The sequence below is a fragment of the Eleutherodactylus coqui genome, chromosome 12 (assembly GCF_035609145.1).
Source record: "Eleutherodactylus coqui strain aEleCoq1 chromosome 12, aEleCoq1.hap1, whole genome shotgun sequence".
NCBI classification, from domain to species: Eukaryota; Metazoa; Chordata; class Amphibia; order Anura; family Eleutherodactylidae; genus Eleutherodactylus; species Eleutherodactylus coqui.
Genome location: NC_089848.1, coordinates 2,383,866 through 2,402,799, shown reverse-complemented (window position 1 = coordinate 2,402,799; position 18,934 = coordinate 2,383,866). Strand labels below are relative to the sequence as shown.

The 18,934-nt window shown below is 46.1% G+C and overlaps 1 protein-coding gene across 5 annotated transcripts in view; it reads left to right on the top strand.

The window, feature by feature from the left end:
• Positions 1–18,934, top strand: part of TERT (telomerase reverse transcriptase) — a 66,663-nt gene that overhangs the window by 31,517 nt on the left and 16,212 nt on the right. For 4 of the 5 annotated variants that reach the window (XM_066584964.1, XM_066584962.1, XM_066584960.1 and 1 more), the window contains exons 7-10: positions 1,517–1,612; positions 5,548–5,633; positions 6,079–6,192; positions 11,782–11,853. In XM_066584964.1, the coding sequence (XP_066441061.1) occupies positions 1,517–1,612; positions 5,548–5,633; positions 6,079–6,192; positions 11,782–11,853 (368 nt within the window). The remainder of the gene's footprint in view (positions 1–1,516; positions 1,613–5,547; positions 5,634–6,078; positions 6,193–11,781; positions 11,854–18,934) is intronic. The other variant, XM_066584963.1, reaches the window with a different exon arrangement.

Genomic DNA, 18,934 nt, shown 5'->3' with positions numbered 1-18,934 from the left:
GCTGTCACAGCAGAGGATCGCAGGGTTCTCCCACTGCTTTCAATGGGCCGGCATCAACAGACTTCTGGCAAACTAGAGAGTTTGGCAAAACATAGCAGGGCTTTGATGTTCTTGTTAGAAAAACCTTCTGTCCTGCCGCCCCCCCCCCACCCCACAGCCCGGATATATGAAGAATACAGGAGATGGCTTACAAATCCTATATCCTCACTAGGAGTCCCCATACCACTTAAGCTCTGATATGTTCTCATTGAGTCCCGGTGCCCCAAACTGTCCACAATATCCCATGTGTGGTCTGACCGGTGACTTGTAGAGAGGAGGTACAATGTTCTCATTATGCGCCTCCAGACCTCTTTAACCACTTAAGGACAAAGGCCTTTTTTTCTTTCACTTTTGGTGTTTCCTCTCCCTTTTAAAAAAAAATCATAACTTTTTTTTAATTTATCCATCGACTCGATGTCTGAGGGTTGTTTTTTGTGGACCAAGTTGTATTTTCCAATGGTGATATATAATGTACTAAAAGATGTGCCTAGACTGTGTCAGAGCAGTGTACTGAGACCCGGACCACTCTGGGACTACATGCCCAGATTATGCCACCTACAGGCTTTTCAGCACTGTTAATATAAAACCCATTGGACTCTGGTGGTGTTAGGTATAAGCCTCCAGTTGCCATCTATGCGCCAATCTATCGAATTCTGGCAAGCGCTTCTGTCAGTCCATATTTAATATTACTAATAGCCATCTCAGTTCCTACCTCCCCATACTGTAGCTGTCAATATCACGATCCAACACGGACATCATTACTGTGAGGCTCCTGATAAAATATCAACATCAGACATGGAAACGTGTCGAACCCAGACTAAGAACCATGAACCTAAATGAAGTAATCCTTCATGGTGTGTGACCTATCAACGATAACATTGTGAACAGACCCCCTCCATAGTTGTACTGACGAGCCTCTGGTCTTACCACTGAGGGGGAGTATTCACTTAATGTAAATATCCGGAGGAATCGTTTTTTATCAAGCTGTACCCACTCCGAGTGATCGGGTCAATCATCTACCGACCATCGCTCTGTAGTTGGTGATTTGATCAATCTCTGCTCTGATACTGACAGTTCCAATCAGACTCTCATATACTCATGATGGACAGACTCCTATGTAAGACCTGTCCATCTCATGCGCTTGGACCAATTATATAGAAATCGCTGCAAGACCCCGTGAGATGTCAGTTTAACCATGGGGGTCTGAGAGATCTCTGTGTGTGATACATGTGAGTCTGTCTGTGTAGACCATTATTAATAAAGTATTGGAGCTTTAGTTTGTCTATTACTGTGAAGGGCTCTAGATTTTGGTTATATCGACACTCTCTGCCTCAGTGAAAAGTACAGCGTACACGCTGCAGCAAAAATAACAGAACTTTATTTGTGGCTCAGTAAGATTACTTGGCTACCACATTTATATAGACACATTTTCATTTTAATTACAGTAATAATCATTCTCATGTTTCATCTTTCGTAGGTTTCAAAATTGGTTCATTTTATGCCGAACATGCAAAGTTTTTTAGCACATTTTCAAGAACAGAATTTGGTTCAGAATGCGGTCCTGGTGGAGCAGGTATCATCAGCGGCTGTGTAGGAATAGCCATTTATCAGTTATCCTATCATGTAAAAAAATGTCAGGGCTGAAATATACTCTTTTCTGTATTGTCGGTGTCCCCTAGGATTTCCCCTTTATAATCTCTGTATTGGTGGACACGCATGGTGTGCCTTATTCCCTCTTCACAGCATTTTTGGCATGGGTAAGATTACTTCCCATCAGCCGGCTGCACGACGGCCCCCGACTGCTTCTCTGCTTGACAGAGAAAAACAAGTGGGCACAATGCCATCCTTGGAGACCAGCTGGCGCCACCGCAGTAATTGTCAGCTGCTCGATTATTGGGCTTGATGTTCCCACAAACACCCGTTTTCCTGGCAATCGTGCCATGTGAAAGGATCAGCCAAAGAACGAGCAAACGCTCCTCCTGATGATGATGATGTAGTTGAGGGGAGTATAAAGCTGCTTACTGTTCGGCTGCACATCTTCTCATATAAATGGGCAGATGGTAGTCGATCAATGACAGCTGTTTGGGGCTGAGCGATCATATTAATGGGTCGTCGCCATAGAGCAGATGATCAGCGCCCTTGTCTACTGAAGCAATGAGTGCTGACCGTCATGCCCATTGTTGGTCAGTGGTCATTGGCACTCGAGGATTATCTGCTTGTGTAAAGGACCTTGAAGATGTTGTACTAAGATTACAAGTTATCCCCTATCCAGAGGGTGAGGCCTAACTTGCTGATTGGTGGGTCTTGTGCTCCCCTTCCTCTTCTGTTGAGATACTGCACCCCCTACAGCGAGGAGCAGAATGAATGGAGCACCAGTCTCACAAGCGCGCTGACGCTCCACTCCCTTTCAGTGGAACTACGAAGCTACCCGAGGGGCAAGAGCTTAGTTGATTCGATCAACCCCGGTGAAATGAATGAAGCGCTGACCGTGCATGCTTGCCCAGTCCCTATTCATTCTGATGTCAATGCAGGCAGAGAAGTGACTCCCGCAGTGACAAGCAAGGAGGGACATGGGACTCCTGTTCTTGACATTGGCGAGACCCTCACAATCAGCAGTTTGTCCTGTGGATGGGGGATAACTTGTAATCTTGGTGCATCACCTTTAACCCCTTGAATGGCACGCCCGGAAAAGTTCCGTGACGAGCTCCACTGCTCATAGTGACATAGCCCGGAAGATTTCCGGGCTATGTATCACTATGGGAGCTGCAGAGCACAATGCCACAAGCTGTGACAGTGTGCTCTGCCTGCACAGACCCACACAGAGCAGTGCAAGGGCTTTGAAAAACCAGCAGAAGATATTGCCGACATGTCGGCAATGTCCTGCTTTGTTTACAGGTTGCCATAGAGACCATCGGCTTGTCAGAAGCAAGCCGATGGTCTCTGTGGCAGGGAGAGCTGGTTGTTAGCTGTCAGAGGACAGCTAGGTACCAGCTCTTACAGCAGAGATCAGAGAAAACCTCCGATCTCTGCTGTGTTAACCCTTTACATGCTGCAGTCTATGTGACTGCAGCATGTAAAGGGCTGTCACTGCAGCATGTAAAGGGCTGTCACCATTGGACCCCTGGAATGTGATCAGGGGTCCTGATGGGTCCCTGTGGAAGTCCCCTAAAGGGACAAAAAAAAATAAAATTTTTTTAAAAAATTAAAAAAAAAAAAAAGTAAAAAAATTATTAAAAAAATTAAAAAAACACTTGTCTCCCTTTACTTTGTAAAAAAATCAAAAATACAATCACACGTGGTATCCATGCGTTGTAATGACCCAGAGAAGGAAGTTAATACATTATTTAACCCTTTAATGACATGGCCCCTTTTTTTCTTTTTTCCCCATTTCTTTTTTTCCTCCCCCCTGTTTAAAAAATCACAACTTGTCCCGCAAAAAACAAGCCCTTATATGGCCATGTCAATGGAAAAATGAAAAAGTTATGGCTCTTGAGACGCAACTGCAAAACTAGTTGAAATTCAATGATTAGACCATTTTAAAAAAACCTGCCCTGGTGGGCACGACAGGGTGGTAGGAAACCTGCCACTCAAGGGGTTAAATTGTGCACTACTTTAGTACAGCATGGAGGAAAGGCACAGGAAGGAGCTGCTGCTGCCCCCATTGGACCCATGTGACTGACTGGGCTGACAAAGGAAGATAAAGGAACATTCATTGATATGTGTTTGGGTGAAACCTAACCTGTTTTAAACATTTAAACCTGATATTTAGGTGAATGTTGAGGTTTTAAACGGATTCATGGGATAACCCCTTTACAGAGAATCTGTCAGCATCTTTTCACATCCCTCTCTGAGAGCAGTAGTTTAGGAGAATCTTGCACTTAGTAGCAGCCACACAGAAAGTAGTCCCCCGTATTCATGAGCACAGCCACATCCATCATGCCCTCCTCTGTGAATACACTGGAGGAAAAAAACTATTTAATAGATTTGCTTTCTCCTCATCAGCCTCTACAATTTGTCTTATTGATAATGTTAGAATAAATATATTAATCTTTTTACCATTCATATAATTGAGGAACAGTTTAGTGTTCTTTGGCGATAAGTCTCTCTGTCTCCATCTTTGCTGCTTTTATCTGCTTTTTACATAATGTATCTTTCCTTATAGCTTTTAGTGCTTCTTCGCTGCCTTCTTGTTTTAATGCTTTGACCGCTTTCTTTTTGTTGTTTATTGCCCCCTGTACATCTTTATGGAGCCACATTAGTTTTCTCCTATTCCTAGCCCTCTTATTCCTGTAAAGTACGATCCGCTCACAGCACGTAATTAGGATGTTTTTAAACATTTCCCATTAATTGTACTCTTATTTCTGCGGACGTTGTCCCAGTCACTAAGGTTAAGGGCATCTCTGAGCTGATCGAACTTTGCTTTCCTAAAGTTTAGTTTTTTTGTATCTTCCCTGTAAAACTCTTAAAGCACAAGTTAAAATATGTTGTGGTCACTATTTTTTTCCAGGTGCTCTCCATCTGCACCTCTGTTCAGTCAGGTCTGTTGGTAAATATTAGGTCCAAAATGGCTGTCCCACTAGTTGGGTCCTGTTCAAGTTGGGTAAGGTAATTATCTTTAGTTAATGACAAGCTATTGTTATTTTTCCAACCCCCGTCTGCTGGAAGTTTGTTTCGAGCATCTACTACTCTTTCAGTAAAATAATATTTCCTGACGTTGCTTGCTGATTTTTCCCTAACTAATCTCACTAATCGTGCCCCTTGTTCTATTGTTTGGCTTTTTAATAACACTTCTCTTCTGAACCTTATTTATCCTTTAACATATTTAAAGGTTTCCATTACGTGCCCCTCAAGGCCCATTTAGACACAACCATTATCGCTCAAAACTCGTCTAAATGATGGCTTTTGAGCAGTAATTGTGTATAAATGTGTGCCCATCGCGCACTTACGTGCACTTTTCATCTATCACTAAGTTCAGCTCAGCTTAAAATCCATCGGGACTGATAAGAGGGACCGCACACTGAGTTCTCCAGGGGCAGCACTGATAATATTCTTTCAGCTGCGGAATCGCAAATGAGAATAAAAACCATTGAAGATCATTAGTTTCATAATCATGTGTTTTCACTCCCTACCGCATTGCTAGAAAACCTATCGCCCGTGTGTAAGAGCCCTAAGGCTTGTAACACCAGAACAAAAAAATGGTGAGCCGTGAAGACCAAAATGTTTTAGCAGTTTCTCAGATTTTTTTTTATTCTAGCCCTACCTTCAGAAGAGAAGTCCCCCACTTAGTCCCAGCTGTTCCAAAGGGAAGTCTGTGTGGGCAGCTCCCAGAATGGTGTGAAGTTGTTATAACTAAAGCTATCGTTTTCTGCCTTTTCCTAGTTATTCACTTTAAAGATGGAATACCCCTTAAAGTGTGATGTTTAATAATGTTGGTTATATCTGAATCTGCAGTACAGCATGTTACTCCCCGCTTATTGACAACACCTTTATCTGCTTCCATCTTTGTAGAGCCTTTCTTTGAAAGAGAACTCAAGTAAACTGCTAGCTTTCTTCCAACAAAGGATCCTTAACCATGTTGTGAGGATCAATGATCGGTAAGTGTTCTACCTTTCTCTTTTTCTTGGGGGGGTTCCTTCTAATTCTGCCACTGATATGGTAAAGCTGCTTTTGCTGTGCTTGTCCTGCAGTGCCTGTGGGGTCCGTTACACCGCTGGAAGAAAGCGGATCTCCGTGTCATTACTTTGTTTTATTGCCGGTGAACAATTGCTTCATCTCCTTTCTTGCTAATGCCGAGGATGACCGTAGCGGTAGACGCGTTCCAGAGATACTAGGCTTTAGTTCCATGAAGAATCTAAACCTAACATTTCTGCAGCATGTAGAGTATTTATAAATCGCAAACACGGTCATGTGCTTTGAGTTATGAGTATCAAATAGAAGGCTTCATCACTCTTTTGTGCGATACAATTAAATTGTCTTCTCCTCCTAAAAATAAACTAAATTATTGTACATAGTTATCTTTTTAATTGTTTTTCCTTTTAGATATTATATGCAGTGTTGTGGAATACCTCAAGGATCTACACTGTCAGCATTACTTTGTAGCTTATGCTATGGCGATATGGAAAATAAGTTGCTCTGTGGAATCCCAGAGAATGGGTAGGTAATGTGTTAGCATTGACATCCCTTCCTTCACTTAAATCAGTAGCCCCATGTAGTAAGATGGATTGGTGATGTTGCTAGAAACTCTGTTGGAAAGGATTACAAGAGCGTGTCTGCCAGCAGCATCCACTTTTATGTAAGTCTGGGTGAATAGTCATATATGGGGCCCTATGTGAAAGGGCCTGGATTTCACCCATGCGTCTAGCCGACGTGACCGCCACAAGGAGGGCTACCTTATACGTCAGCAAGGCGATGGATAGATCTCTAATAGGTTTGAACGGGGGATCGCAGAAGGCCTGAAGGACTATGGTCAGATCCCAGGGGGGCGCCATAAGCCTTGTGAATAGATGCAATCTATTCGCCCCTCTAAGAATCCTTCTAATCCACCTATGCTCGGCAAGTGCGAGATCAAAGAATGCCCCCGAAGCAGCCACTTAGACTTTGAGGGTATTCGGACTCAACCCTTTATCCAGGCCCGCCTGGAGAAAATCTAGAACTTTACAGATGTCTGGCTGGTCTAACTGCTGGATGTCCTGGCCCATCCATTCCAAAAAAATTTTACATACTTTTGGAATAAATCTTTTTCATTGAGGGCTTAAGGCTCTCGCTAATAGTGGAAATTACGTTAGGAGAAAGACCCTTTCCTAGGAATTTTACCCGTTCAAGATCCTGAAGTTGCGAACCTCCGGGTAAAGGAGAGGGCCCTGCAGCAATAGGTTCGGTCTTGGCGGAAGGTGGAAAGGCGCTCGCACTGACAGATCTCAGGAGAGGAAACCAAGGTCTTTTGGGCCAATAAGGCGCTACCAAAATTCCTGACAGGCTTGACCACAGTAATTTCCTTAGGAGGGGCGGAATCAATGGTAAAGGGGGGAAAAGCGTAAGCCAAGTCCCAAACTCGGGTGAGAGAGGGCGTCCGTGCCTAAGGCTTGTTTCTCCGAGCCTCGGGAAAATAAAAGCCTTGACTTGGTATTTGTGCTTGACACAAACAGGTCTATTTCGGGTACCCCCCATTTTGTCACGAGAAGGTTGAACACCTCAGGATGGAGTTCCCACTCTCCTGGGTCCACTTTCTTCCTGCTTAGAAAGTCTGCGGCTGAAGTCTCAGCTCCTTTTATGTGGAAGACCGACAGTGACTTGGTTGTGAGTTCCGCCCACTGAAGGATCCTTCCCACCAGCTGCTGCAGTAGAGGATTCCTGGTGGTATGCTTCATCCCTAAAACTGTTTGCAGGCAACGTAGAGATTTTCACACCGCATTAAGTTCTTTAAAGTTAGATGAACTGGATCTCTCATGAGGGTCCCATGCACCCTGTATATGGCCCCCTTCAAAGTGGGACCCCTGCCCTTTTGCGCTAGCATCCGTTATTATTATTGCGGGGTCCAAGTTCCATTCGAATGCCCGCGATAGGTTGTCCGAGGACCACCACCAGCGGAGTGAGGATCTGGCCTTAGCAGAAATAGAGATTGTCTGATCGAGTGAGGACTGTAACTTGTCCCAATTCTGAAGAATAAGTGACTGGAGATCGCGGCTGTGGAACTGGGCCCAGAGAACCACACCAATACACAGTCATTAAATCATGGTATTTGTATAGCGCCAACTTATTCCGCAGCGCTTTCAGGTAATTATTACTTATCACCCCCCACCAAGCTGGGTTCTCATTTTACCGACCTCGGAAGGATGGAAGGCTGAGTCAACCTTGAGCCGGCTACCTGATTCATGTGGGAATCGAACTTGCAACCTCCAGGTCGTAGGCGAGAGCTTACACTCTGCACCACACGAGCCCCAGGATCCGCATTGCGTCTCTTACGGTTACTCTAGATTTTTTATATAGAGCGGAACATTCCTCTAAAATGAGCTGTTTCCTTTGAGGAGGAAGGAACGATCTTTGGAGGCGAGAATCCAAAATGACGCCCAGATATTTTTTCCCGGTTTCTGGTTCCATGTTGGATTTCAAATCATTAATGATCCAACCCAGGTCCTTAAACAGTTGAAGCGTGGAACCCAAGTGAGATCTCAAAATAGTCGGGGAATCCGCCACCAACAGAAAATCGTCCAGATAGGGGACGATAATAATCCTGCGATTGCGCAAAAAAGCAACCATTTCTATCACCACCTTGGAAAAAATCTGTGGAGCAGAGGAAATTCCAAATGGGAGGCAAATAAACTGAAAGTGACAGATTTCCCCTTCCATTCTCAGTGCAAATCTCAGGAACCTTTGTGAGTTGGCGTAAATAGGGATGTGAAAGTAAGCATCCTTTAGGTCAATTGTAGCCATTACATTATCCCTGGCAATTAGGGGAGTTGCAGTTCTGATAGTCTCCATTTTAAATTTTTTATACTCAATGAATTTACTCAATTCCTTGAGATTAATTATTGTGCGGTGGGCGCCATCTGGTTTGGGAACCAGAAAAAGGGGGGAATAAAACCCCTTCACCTGTTCCCTTTTGGGGATGGGGATAACCGCGCCGAAATCCAGCTGGTCCTACACCCCTTTCAGTAGAGCCTGCTCTAGGGCTGGAGATTGGATCGAGGTTTAAATAAATCTGTCAGGGGGGCGAGATTCTAGTTCGATCTTGTACTCCTCCACCACCAGGTGTAGAACCCATTCATTAGTTATGTTTCGCCAACTAGTAGAGAAATAAGCCAGTCTACCACCCGCCAAGCAGGAAGATGCGGGCTGAGGGACAATGATAAGAGTCTTACCCCTTCGGATAAGACCACCTTTCGGTCTTTCCTTTCCCAACGTAGGTTGTAGACGAGGGACGTGGAGTGAAGGGTCTCTTGGGCGGTCTGATGACTGGCATTCCCTGGTTCTTGTCTGCTGCTTTTTCCAGCAGGCGATCCAGGTCCGGTCCAAAGATGCGTGCATCCCGAAAAGGTAGGGTACACAGCTTGTTTTTGGAGGTTATGTCTCCCGACCACTCCTTTACCTAAACTGCCCTTCTGGCTGTGTTGGATAGGGCTGCCATACAGGCTCTGAAGTGGACTGTCTCCATAGAGGCATCCGCCAGAAATCCCGTTGCCATCTGGAGCAGAGGGATGCCGCCTGCAATTTCTTCCCTGGAAGCTTTCTGGTCGATAAAGGACGCAAGCTGATTCAGCTAGACTGCCATGAAGCGAGCCACGAAAGTGGCCGCGATGTTAGATTTTATAATAAGACTGGACGTGGACCAGGCTTTACGCATGGTCATGTCCACTTTGTTGTCCATAGAGTACTTTTAAGTGGGAAGTATCCTCAAATGGAAGCCCAGATTTCTTAGACACCATGGAGATAGCTGCATCAACTTTTGACGTTTCATCAAGAAAAGCCACCTCATCTTCCACAAATAAAAGACGCTCTTTGTATTCTCTAGAAATTAGCGGAGCTTGATCCACACAACCCCACTCCTTCAGGATTAAATGTTTCAGAGTGGCGTTTACAGGAAATGAAGATTTCCGTTGCGGAAGCAATCCTGCAAACATGTCGTCTTGCGCTGTGCGGGGTTGCTGCACTTCTTCCTCCACTTGCATGGTTCTGTGAACTGCTTTTAATAGTTGATCCATGTTAGTGGCGGAAAAAAGATAATTTTTCTCCCCTCGACACTTCCCCCAAGATCGTCAAACTCAAAATCTTCCGCCATGTCAGAGTCGGACTCTGACACGGCCGGAGCAGACCTTCTTGTAACCCCTGAGGGCCCTGGTTGGAGGTCCGAGAGGGAGGACTGTACTTCTTCCCGGACGATCAACCGAATTTCAGACATAAGGGAAGATTATTCTTCCTGCAGAATTTTTGCTGAACAGGAAGCACATAATGTTTTGGCGTAGGAGTCGTCAAGTTTTGCTAAGCATACTGGACACTTTTTACTTCTCCTCCTAGCCTCCCTAGGTTTTTGAGTATCCCTGTCCTGAAATGACAAGGGAGAACTGTTAGTAAGGAAGTGTAGTGCAGGTGTCTGTAGGTTGGCCCACAGGACCACTTAGTCTGGAGATTCTCTGGGTCCTCTCTGGCCGACAACCTACGCTTGTGGGATCAACTCCTGTACTTAGGATCAATTCCCGGCATGTAGAAAGCACCAGCCGTCCAGGAAGCTTTAAACTTTTGAATCTGGCGCCAGGCCACTCCCCTTCATTCGCTCTACCGAGGCCACGCCCCCTTGTGGAGCATTTAACGTCACTCTCCGTGCGCTATGCCCCCTTGTGGACCGTCTAACGCTACGGCTTGGCTGGGAGATCCAGAGATGGCGGCCGCCACCTGGATGACTGCCGTGGTGGGACCGGAAAGTCTGTCCTTTGACCCAGGCCCACGCAGTCCCCGGTTAGCACCCAGGTGAGGTCCTTCCCACTGGGGTAACCGGGGCTGCCAGGAGAGCTGCCACCGGTAAGTCCTGGAACCTCGGGCATGGGACAGCATCACTGGAACTCTGCCGCTGCTATCCTGGAGGGACAGGAAAAGCACGTGTTTGGTGGAGGGGAGGCTCCTTTTATGCTCTGCCTTTTCCTGTCCCTTCAGGTCAGCAGGGGATCAACCTGCAGCGTATGCTGTCAAGATATTGGAGGAAAAAAGTGAATATCAACACTGGAATACCATGTAGTCTTTATTTTTTATCTAATAGAGTCCAAAAGTATATCCTTTATAATGAGAGGATCTCCTTTTCTACTCCGTAGCATTTGGGGACACTGCTGAAGACCATGGGTATAGCTGCTGCCACTAGGAGACGGACGCTAAGCAAAAAAGTGTTAGCTCCTCCTATCAGCTATACCCCTCCTGCAGGCACAGTTAATCAGTTTTAGTGTAGTGTCCACAGGAGGCAGACCTGCTTATCACTGGTCTTCAACAACCTCTTGGATTCAGGGAGGCAGGATTCTCCCTGTTACTCCACAGAGGAGGACAAACACACCAAACGGCATCAGTAACTGCGATAGGAGTGCATGTGTCCCTTTTCTTGGCATTTTCTGTATTACAGCATCACACAGACTGAGAGATTGACTAGTTTCAGAATAACCCCAAGTAAATCTGAGCGGGTCAGAACTGAGATCACATGATCATCTGAGGAGAAAGTGTCTGGGAGATTCCAGTAGAAAGAAAGAACTAGCCAAGGTAACACTAGCCGTCTGATATATACTGGAGGAATAGATATATAACTAATGGGAAAAAAACTAAACGGAGTGGCCCTTTAAAAGAAAAAAAGGGCACAAAGGTGTACATAACTTTTCATGGAATTCAAGGCACGGGTGGAAACATCTGTGTTGTAGAAGTGGACATCTGTGACCAGAAATCTGCTCTGGATGAAGATCTTCTGGAGAGAGTATAAAAGCGGAGTAGCCATGGAGAATAGGTGTATTGCTTCACTGCCTTTTATAGCTGTGCTAGATCACAGCAGAATGCTATTTAGTTAAGGTGGTATGTAGACAACTGACAGAGAAGCTATCCGAATCGAAAGAAATGTATTAAAGTGGAACAGCTAAAATACAAGTGGAAATCATCATCAACAGAGTACCTAAAACCGGTGCATTTTAAAACCTTTTTACTTTAAATATAACACAGAATTGTTACATCAATGTTTGCTGAACCTAGTTAATGTACGCTTTGTGCCTATTGTTGTTGCAGAGTCTTCATGTGGCTTATTGATGATTTCTTGCTGGTAACTCCTCGGTTAGAACAAGCAAAGCGATTTTTAAGGTAGGCTGTAGAGAAAAGCAAAAGATATTTAAGTTACAGAGATGTGAATATTCGTTTATATATTAACCCCTTCCCGTTATAGGGCGTACAGTTATGTTCAGTGGGGTCAGGGTATGTATGAAGAGAGATCGCGGGTCAACCTCTCTTCATACAGCACTGGTGTCAGCTGTTTACTACAGCCGACACCCAAGGGAAATAGCTGCAATCCCTGTCAATTGTCAATTCTAACAGCGGCATTTAAATCCCCCGAACGATGTTCGATGAGATCGCAGGGACCCGTGCGGGTGTCATGGCAACTGGGGCCTTCCGAAAGGCCCAGGGCTGTCTTAGTATGCCTATCAAGCCGTGCCCTTGGGGTGGCTTGATAGACTGCCTGCCCGATAGTAGTATGATGTAATGCTATGGCATTACATCATACTGCAGCAGCGATCAAAGCATCGCAAGTTGTGGTCCCCCAGGAGGACTAAAAAAGAAAATAAAAATAAGGTCAATAAAAATTTCCTAATTGTAAAAGAAAAAAAGTGAGAAGTTTAAATCGCCCCCCTTTTGCCATATCTATAATAAAAGAATCTAAATCACAGAACAAAAATACATATTTGGTATCGATGCGTCCAAAAAAATTAGATCTATCAAAGTAGTGCACTATTTACCCCAAACAGTTACCGTCGTCCGAAAATAAATAAAGAACGCCAGAAATGCAGTTTTTCAGTCATCCTGTCTCCCAGAAAAAATGCAATAAAAAGCAATCAAAAAGTCATATATATTCAAAAATGGTACCAACACAAACTACAGGACATCCCGCAAAAAATAAGCCCCCGCACAATGAGGTCTGCGGAAAAATAAAAAGATTCGGGCACGCAGAGGATGGCGGGTAATCGCACTGACCCACAGAATAAAGATATCAGGTCATTTCTGTTGCAGTTTGTGCGCCGTAGAAACAAGACGCACTGAAAGATGGCGGAATGTCGTTTGTTTTGTTCTTTTCATTTTACTCCACTTAGCATTTAAAAGATGTACATTATATGTTACATTAAATAGCACCATTGAAAAATACAACTCGTCCCGCAAAAAACAAGCCCTCATACAGCGACGGCGATGGATAAATAAAGGAGTTATGATTTTTTAGAAGGGGAAAATGAAAATGGGGGGAAAAAGGCATGTCTTTAAGGGGTTGATGGAGACTCTTATTGAGTTTTTAGTATGTAGTGCTAAATCCTATACATTTTTCAAACTCTGTCCTTTTTGTATTAACAGCCCTGGAAGTATAGATTACATCTCCAAAACTATTAATGCCCACGGTGATCTTAAAGGGTTTTTTCCATGACTTAAAATTGTTTCACAACCAGTTGGATCATTTTTATAAAGGTCAGGTGATCCACATTGTCTGCGGACGGGCTGATGCGTCTGTCAGATATCGCACCCACAGCTGTGCTGGACACCCTTTCTGATAGCACGCTGGCAGCGGGTCAGGCGAGCACCCCTAAAGCATGTTGTGCAAGCTCTGACCATTCATCCAACTTAGACTCCCAGGAGTCATAGGGGTCAATGTAATGTCTGAGTACATGAGTACATCCACATGAAGCTAACATACTCATGGACAATTATGGATAGGTACTGCCTACACTGTGCTGTTACAGACTGCTTTGGGCTGAAAAACCTATGCCACACCTCTGTTAGACTTTCGCTGCTGTGGTGGCTTTGTGCTTGTCTACCATGAGCTGCAATCCATTGCGGATGCATTCCACGGCCATGGGGAAATGCTCTGCTTAAGCTGCTTAATAGTTTGTACTGATTCTGCTGCATTTTGTTGTCCTTCACCACTGTCATAATGAAGTTTTCATTTTGGCCACCCAATGATCTGTTTGTTTGTTTTATGTGGGCTATGCAACAGTCCTTCTGCAAGCATTGCAATATAAAAGCACTCGTATCCTGCAAAGTGCCTGAGGGTGATGGGCTACATTTCTCTGGGTCAGGGCTAAGAGCGTCCTCCGCCATCCACAAAGAATAGCTGGGGCTAGTGATGGATGGAAGGAACGTTGCATAGCCCCCTCCCCTACTTCCAGATCTATATTATTCTTCTCCTCATCTTCCTCCTCTATACTTCTTCCATGGGTGGAGAAAGTTATTGGAGAAGATGCCCTCATTCTTGCCCAAAGCCACCCTTCCTGCGGTGTTGAGTAATGGCGGACTGGCCAGGTAGTTGGGAGATTGATATCCTTCCCTCCTCGTGACATCAACAAGTTATTGTCCCTAAGGCCCTGCATCGTGTGTTCCAGCAGATAGACAATAGGGTTGGTCATACTGATCTGTGTGTCACCACGACTGACTATTTTGGGCTTTTCCTCAAAGCAGGCTAAAATAGCACAATGGCTCTTCAATCTTCAGCCACTCCATAGACATCAAGTGTCCGACCCCCATATAGCGACTGCTAACAGCATACACTATCTAGTACTCCATGACCGCTCTCTGCTGCTGGCTTAGCCTCTGAAACCTTTGCAATGTGGAATTCCACCATGTTGGCACGTCAAAGATGAGGCAGTTGGGTGGTAATCCGAATTATGCTGCATCTCCACCAAACAAGAAGCGGTTGGGTATAATTGCCAAAACTGTGAGCAGTTTCTTGGCCTTTTCCAGCAGTGGATGTAAACCTGGGTAATTGCTTAGGAAATGCTGCAGTACCAGCTTCATCACATGGGCCAGGTGAGGTACGTGGGTGAGATTGCCTAGGCAATCGAGTGCCAGCAGGTTGGCCCCATTGTCGCACACAACCTTGCCTGGCTTTAGGCCTCATGTCCACGGGGAAAATCGGGCCCGCTACGGATTCTACATGTAGAATCTGCAGCGGGTCCCTCCTGCCCCGCGGACATGAGCGCTGAAAATACAAATAAATGAGAATAAACTTACCTCCGATCCGCTCCGTTTCTTCTCTTCGCGGCGGCGTCATCTTCTCTCGTCGCGGCCGGATCTTCATTCTTCGGCTCGGCGGATGTGCACGATGACGTCGGTGACGTGCCCCGCGCATGCGCCGGGCCGAAGCAAAATGATCCGGCCGCGGCTGAGAGAGGATGGCGCGGCGCCGAAGAGCAGAACCGGAGCGGGTAAGTAAAATGTGATTTTTGTGTCCCGCGGATCCGGACGGCTTCCATAGGCTTCAATAGAAGCCCGCGGGAGACCCGCATGAAAATGGAGCATGGTCCAGATTTTTTCATGCTCCATTTTTTTTTAAATCACTTTTATTGACGATCCGCGGGTATTTATCTACCCGCGGGTGGTCAATGCATCCCTATGGGGTGCGGATCCGCGCGCGGGAGAAGAGTTAAAATCCGCTGCGGATTTTAATTCTTCTTTTCCCCGTGGACATGAGCCCTTAGATTGTGCGGTGGTCAGCCACATGTCAGCCTGGACCTGCAGAGCCACCAAGAGCTCTTCAGCCTGAGGCTGCGCTCCCCCTAGATATGTGCGTCTTAAAACGGCACGTTAACGTTTATCACATGCAGCGCTTTATGGAAGCAGATGTCGCGATGTGGAGAGTATTGAAAGGGTGGAGAAAGAGGGGAATAAGAAGGGAACTGGCACAGATGAATGCCCTGCAAGTCTTGGAGACACCATGAAACTTGAACCGCCATTTTCGCATTCATGTCCCACCTACAGGACATTGACCCAGTATGCTGTTATGGATGTGGCCCCTGGCCATGCTTGCTGGACTATGTGTCCTTGGTCAGGAGCACTCAGTGTTCTGCAGTGGCAGGGACAGGTTATCACTCACATGACAGTGAAGGGCAGACCGCTTTTGGGCAAAATATCATCGCCTAGGAATCTGGTACTGTGGGTTAGCTTGGAACATCACGTTGTGGAAGACATCTGTGTCCAACAGGCTAAATGGCAGCATTTCCACTAAGCTGCTGTGGCAATGCTTGCATTCAGGCCTTGAGGTGGTAATTATTTTTCTGGCTTTCCCATAGCTTGGAGGGGGCTGGATGGCTGTCTGCTGATCTGGAATATGGGGTAGATATCCGTGCTGGAGGTGTAGTGTCCCAGAACAACATCCTGGCCCCCTCCAGAAATGTCATACATGTATTGCCTCATGTGGATGCACTGTGCAAAACTGTCACGTCTATTTTCTGTATGTATGTTGCACAGCTGCAGCGTCTGAAGGGTTAACTCCCTTAAAATCATTGCCCGCTGGCTCTGTCTGCTGAATGTATCTTTTCTACTGTGTCATGTGGTACAAGTGAGGTTATAAAAGAGAGAGATTGAGAGTGGGAAAAGGTTCCATCTTCAGGCGTAGAGAGTGCTAACACAGAGCCGCATGGAAGCACCTTTGGCCTCCATGTAGGTAAAGATGGAGGAAGAGGAGCGACATCCCGTAGTGTCTGGAGAGTGGATGTGAGAGGAGTGAGTCTCTTCCAGATAGAAAGAGGGCACTACCCCCAGTTGACTAAAACAGGTACCCATTCACAATACAGTTGTTTTTCCTGTGCAGCCGTCCGTCATTAGGATCACCGCACAGAGGTACTTAATTGTGACACCCACGTGGATGATGTGCGGGGTGCATCTAGTCTAAGCCGTCTTTTTGTGTAATTTGTCTGCCAGTGTGTTTGTGGAGTGACCCCCTACCCCTTTTCCTCTTCCGGAGTGCTCCCAATTCCAGGACTGGTGACCTATAGATATCGTGGACTATAGGGCCGTATTGTTCCTGTGTATTTTTACTACCTCTGAGCTCTAGCCTGTGACTGCTACAAGTGAATGATACCTGTTATACCTGATACCTGTTGTTCAAGTTTATTTCAAGTGGGGGGGCGGAGCCTGACCGGCAATGTGAGCGGCAGCACCACAGCACAGCTCCGTGCTTAATCCTGACAAAAAACCCTGCTACTGGGTCCCAAACCGAGCGAGGATCGCTACTCACAGAGCCAGGGGACAGCGGAGACTGGCAGAAACAGCGCTGGCAGCATCGGAAGATATGGTCTGCGGCAAGAACAAAGGAAAGTGGGGAGAAGCGGGCGGCCGGCAAAATCAAAATGGCGCCGGCATGAAGGAGCAGGGGTCGCTCATACCGAGGCCATCCGGCAGCAGCACGGACACTGTGAGGAAGCTGGCAAGGTATGCCAGGGGGGAGAGGGGCAGAGAGGAGGAAGCACAAAGTCCCAGGCAGCAAAGGGAGGACACAGAAGTGCAGGGAGGCTCACTGACCGGCACACAGTATGCAGGCACAACATGTGGGGAGGAAGAGATGCCTCACAGTGAAACTCCAGCAGGAGGACAAGAGGGGGACCCCAGTATGAGAGGGCAAAATAACGCAATTAATGTTAATGAACCCACTCTGAAAGATATCTTCGGGGAAATCACAAAATGCAACCTGTCTCTGAAAACCCTCCATATGCAAATGGGCTCCATGCAAACTAATATGAATCTGCTAAGGCATGACGTACAAAAAATATCGGAGCGCCTAACAGAGACAGAACAACGTCTGAGCGATGTGGAAGATGTGATACAGCCGCTCCAGAGAGATGTTGAAAAAAGTCTGCATAACATGCAATTCCTGCAGACTAAAACAGATGACCTGGAGAATCGCTCAAGACGTAATAATGTGCGGGTTGTGAGCCTCCCAGAGAAAGCAGGGAGGAACGACCCACTGGACTTTTTCGAAACTTGGCTCCCTGAGCTGTTCGGGAGAAACTCTCTAACAGCAATGTTTGCAATCGAGAGAGCACACCGGGTACCCACGCGACACCCCCCCCCCCCCACCCCCCCCCCCCCCCCCCCGCCCCCGGAGCTCCTGCAATGCTGGTGGTACTTAAACTACTACACTACAGAGACCGCGACGCCATACTGCACAAAGCCCGCGAAAAGGGAGAAATCCGCTTTAACGGAGCCAGAGTGTCGTTCTTCCCAGATTTCTCTACTGACCTACAGAAAAAATGAGCAACATTCATTGAAATAAAAAAGAGACTGAGAAATCTACAAATCCCGTCCGCAATGCTGTATACTGCAAAACTGAGAGCTAACTCCTGGCTAGACCACAACGAGGAACAGATCCGGCAGGGAAGGTCACTACGCGAATCCCCGAGCAGAAAGGACGACGCCTGAAGAAAATCTGCACGTCGCTGATTAGTCAAAGAGGACCGATTTAAAAGAAGGAACCACTGGAAGACCTCGCCACAACGCCGAGGAGGATGGAGGACTGGTACCCCGATCCAATCGTTACACAGCGGACTCGTGAGTTTATTGTTGGGGATGTTCAGTCTTTGGTCTCTCTTATGGTAATTACCGGCAAGTTACGAATAGAGGGGATAAGAATATGTAATAGAAATTTAGCTCAAAGAGGGGAAGGGGGAAAGGTTATTCTAAATGTACAGACAGAATGTTTAGTGATAGTCAGTGAAAACTATGAAAGGCAAGAGGAAAAATCAAAATATTTGCAAATGTACTATAATAACTCAATCTTTGATGGGGGTGATGTTCCGTCAGACGCAGACAATACTACACAGGTACACATACAGAGCAATGGCAAGGTGCAAATATCTGGGCCCCTCGGTAACCACTGACAGGGTAAGGGATGACTCTGATAAATGCGGAATGTATAGCAGCCTGTGCGGATCTGATAGAGACACGGACCCTCCTAGTGCGGCTCACTCACCTATGTAAGGTTTTCGGAAGGCGCCTGAAATATGTTACTCCTGGGGAATGTAGTACACAACGAAAATGAGCACAAAGATTAGAATCATCTGGAACGTGAGAGGAATGGGCGACCCGGCGAAACGATCAGCGATATTACAAGTAATTACAGAACAGGGCCCAGCTATTATATGTCTACAGGAAACCCAGCTAGCAAAAGGCACTATAGACACCTTTAAAGTAGCGGGATGGGACATAGTTTTCACTCCACACATACGAGATGCTCCAGAGGTGTCAGCAGAGTTGTACATAGAAATATTCCATTTGAGTGCTTCACACAAAAAATAGATGCGGAGGGCCGTTACATCTGCCTAAACTGCAATTATATAAGTATGCATGCATCATCTCAATATATGTCCCACCTCCGTATAATGGCTCGATAATGCGCCAGGTATTGGGATTT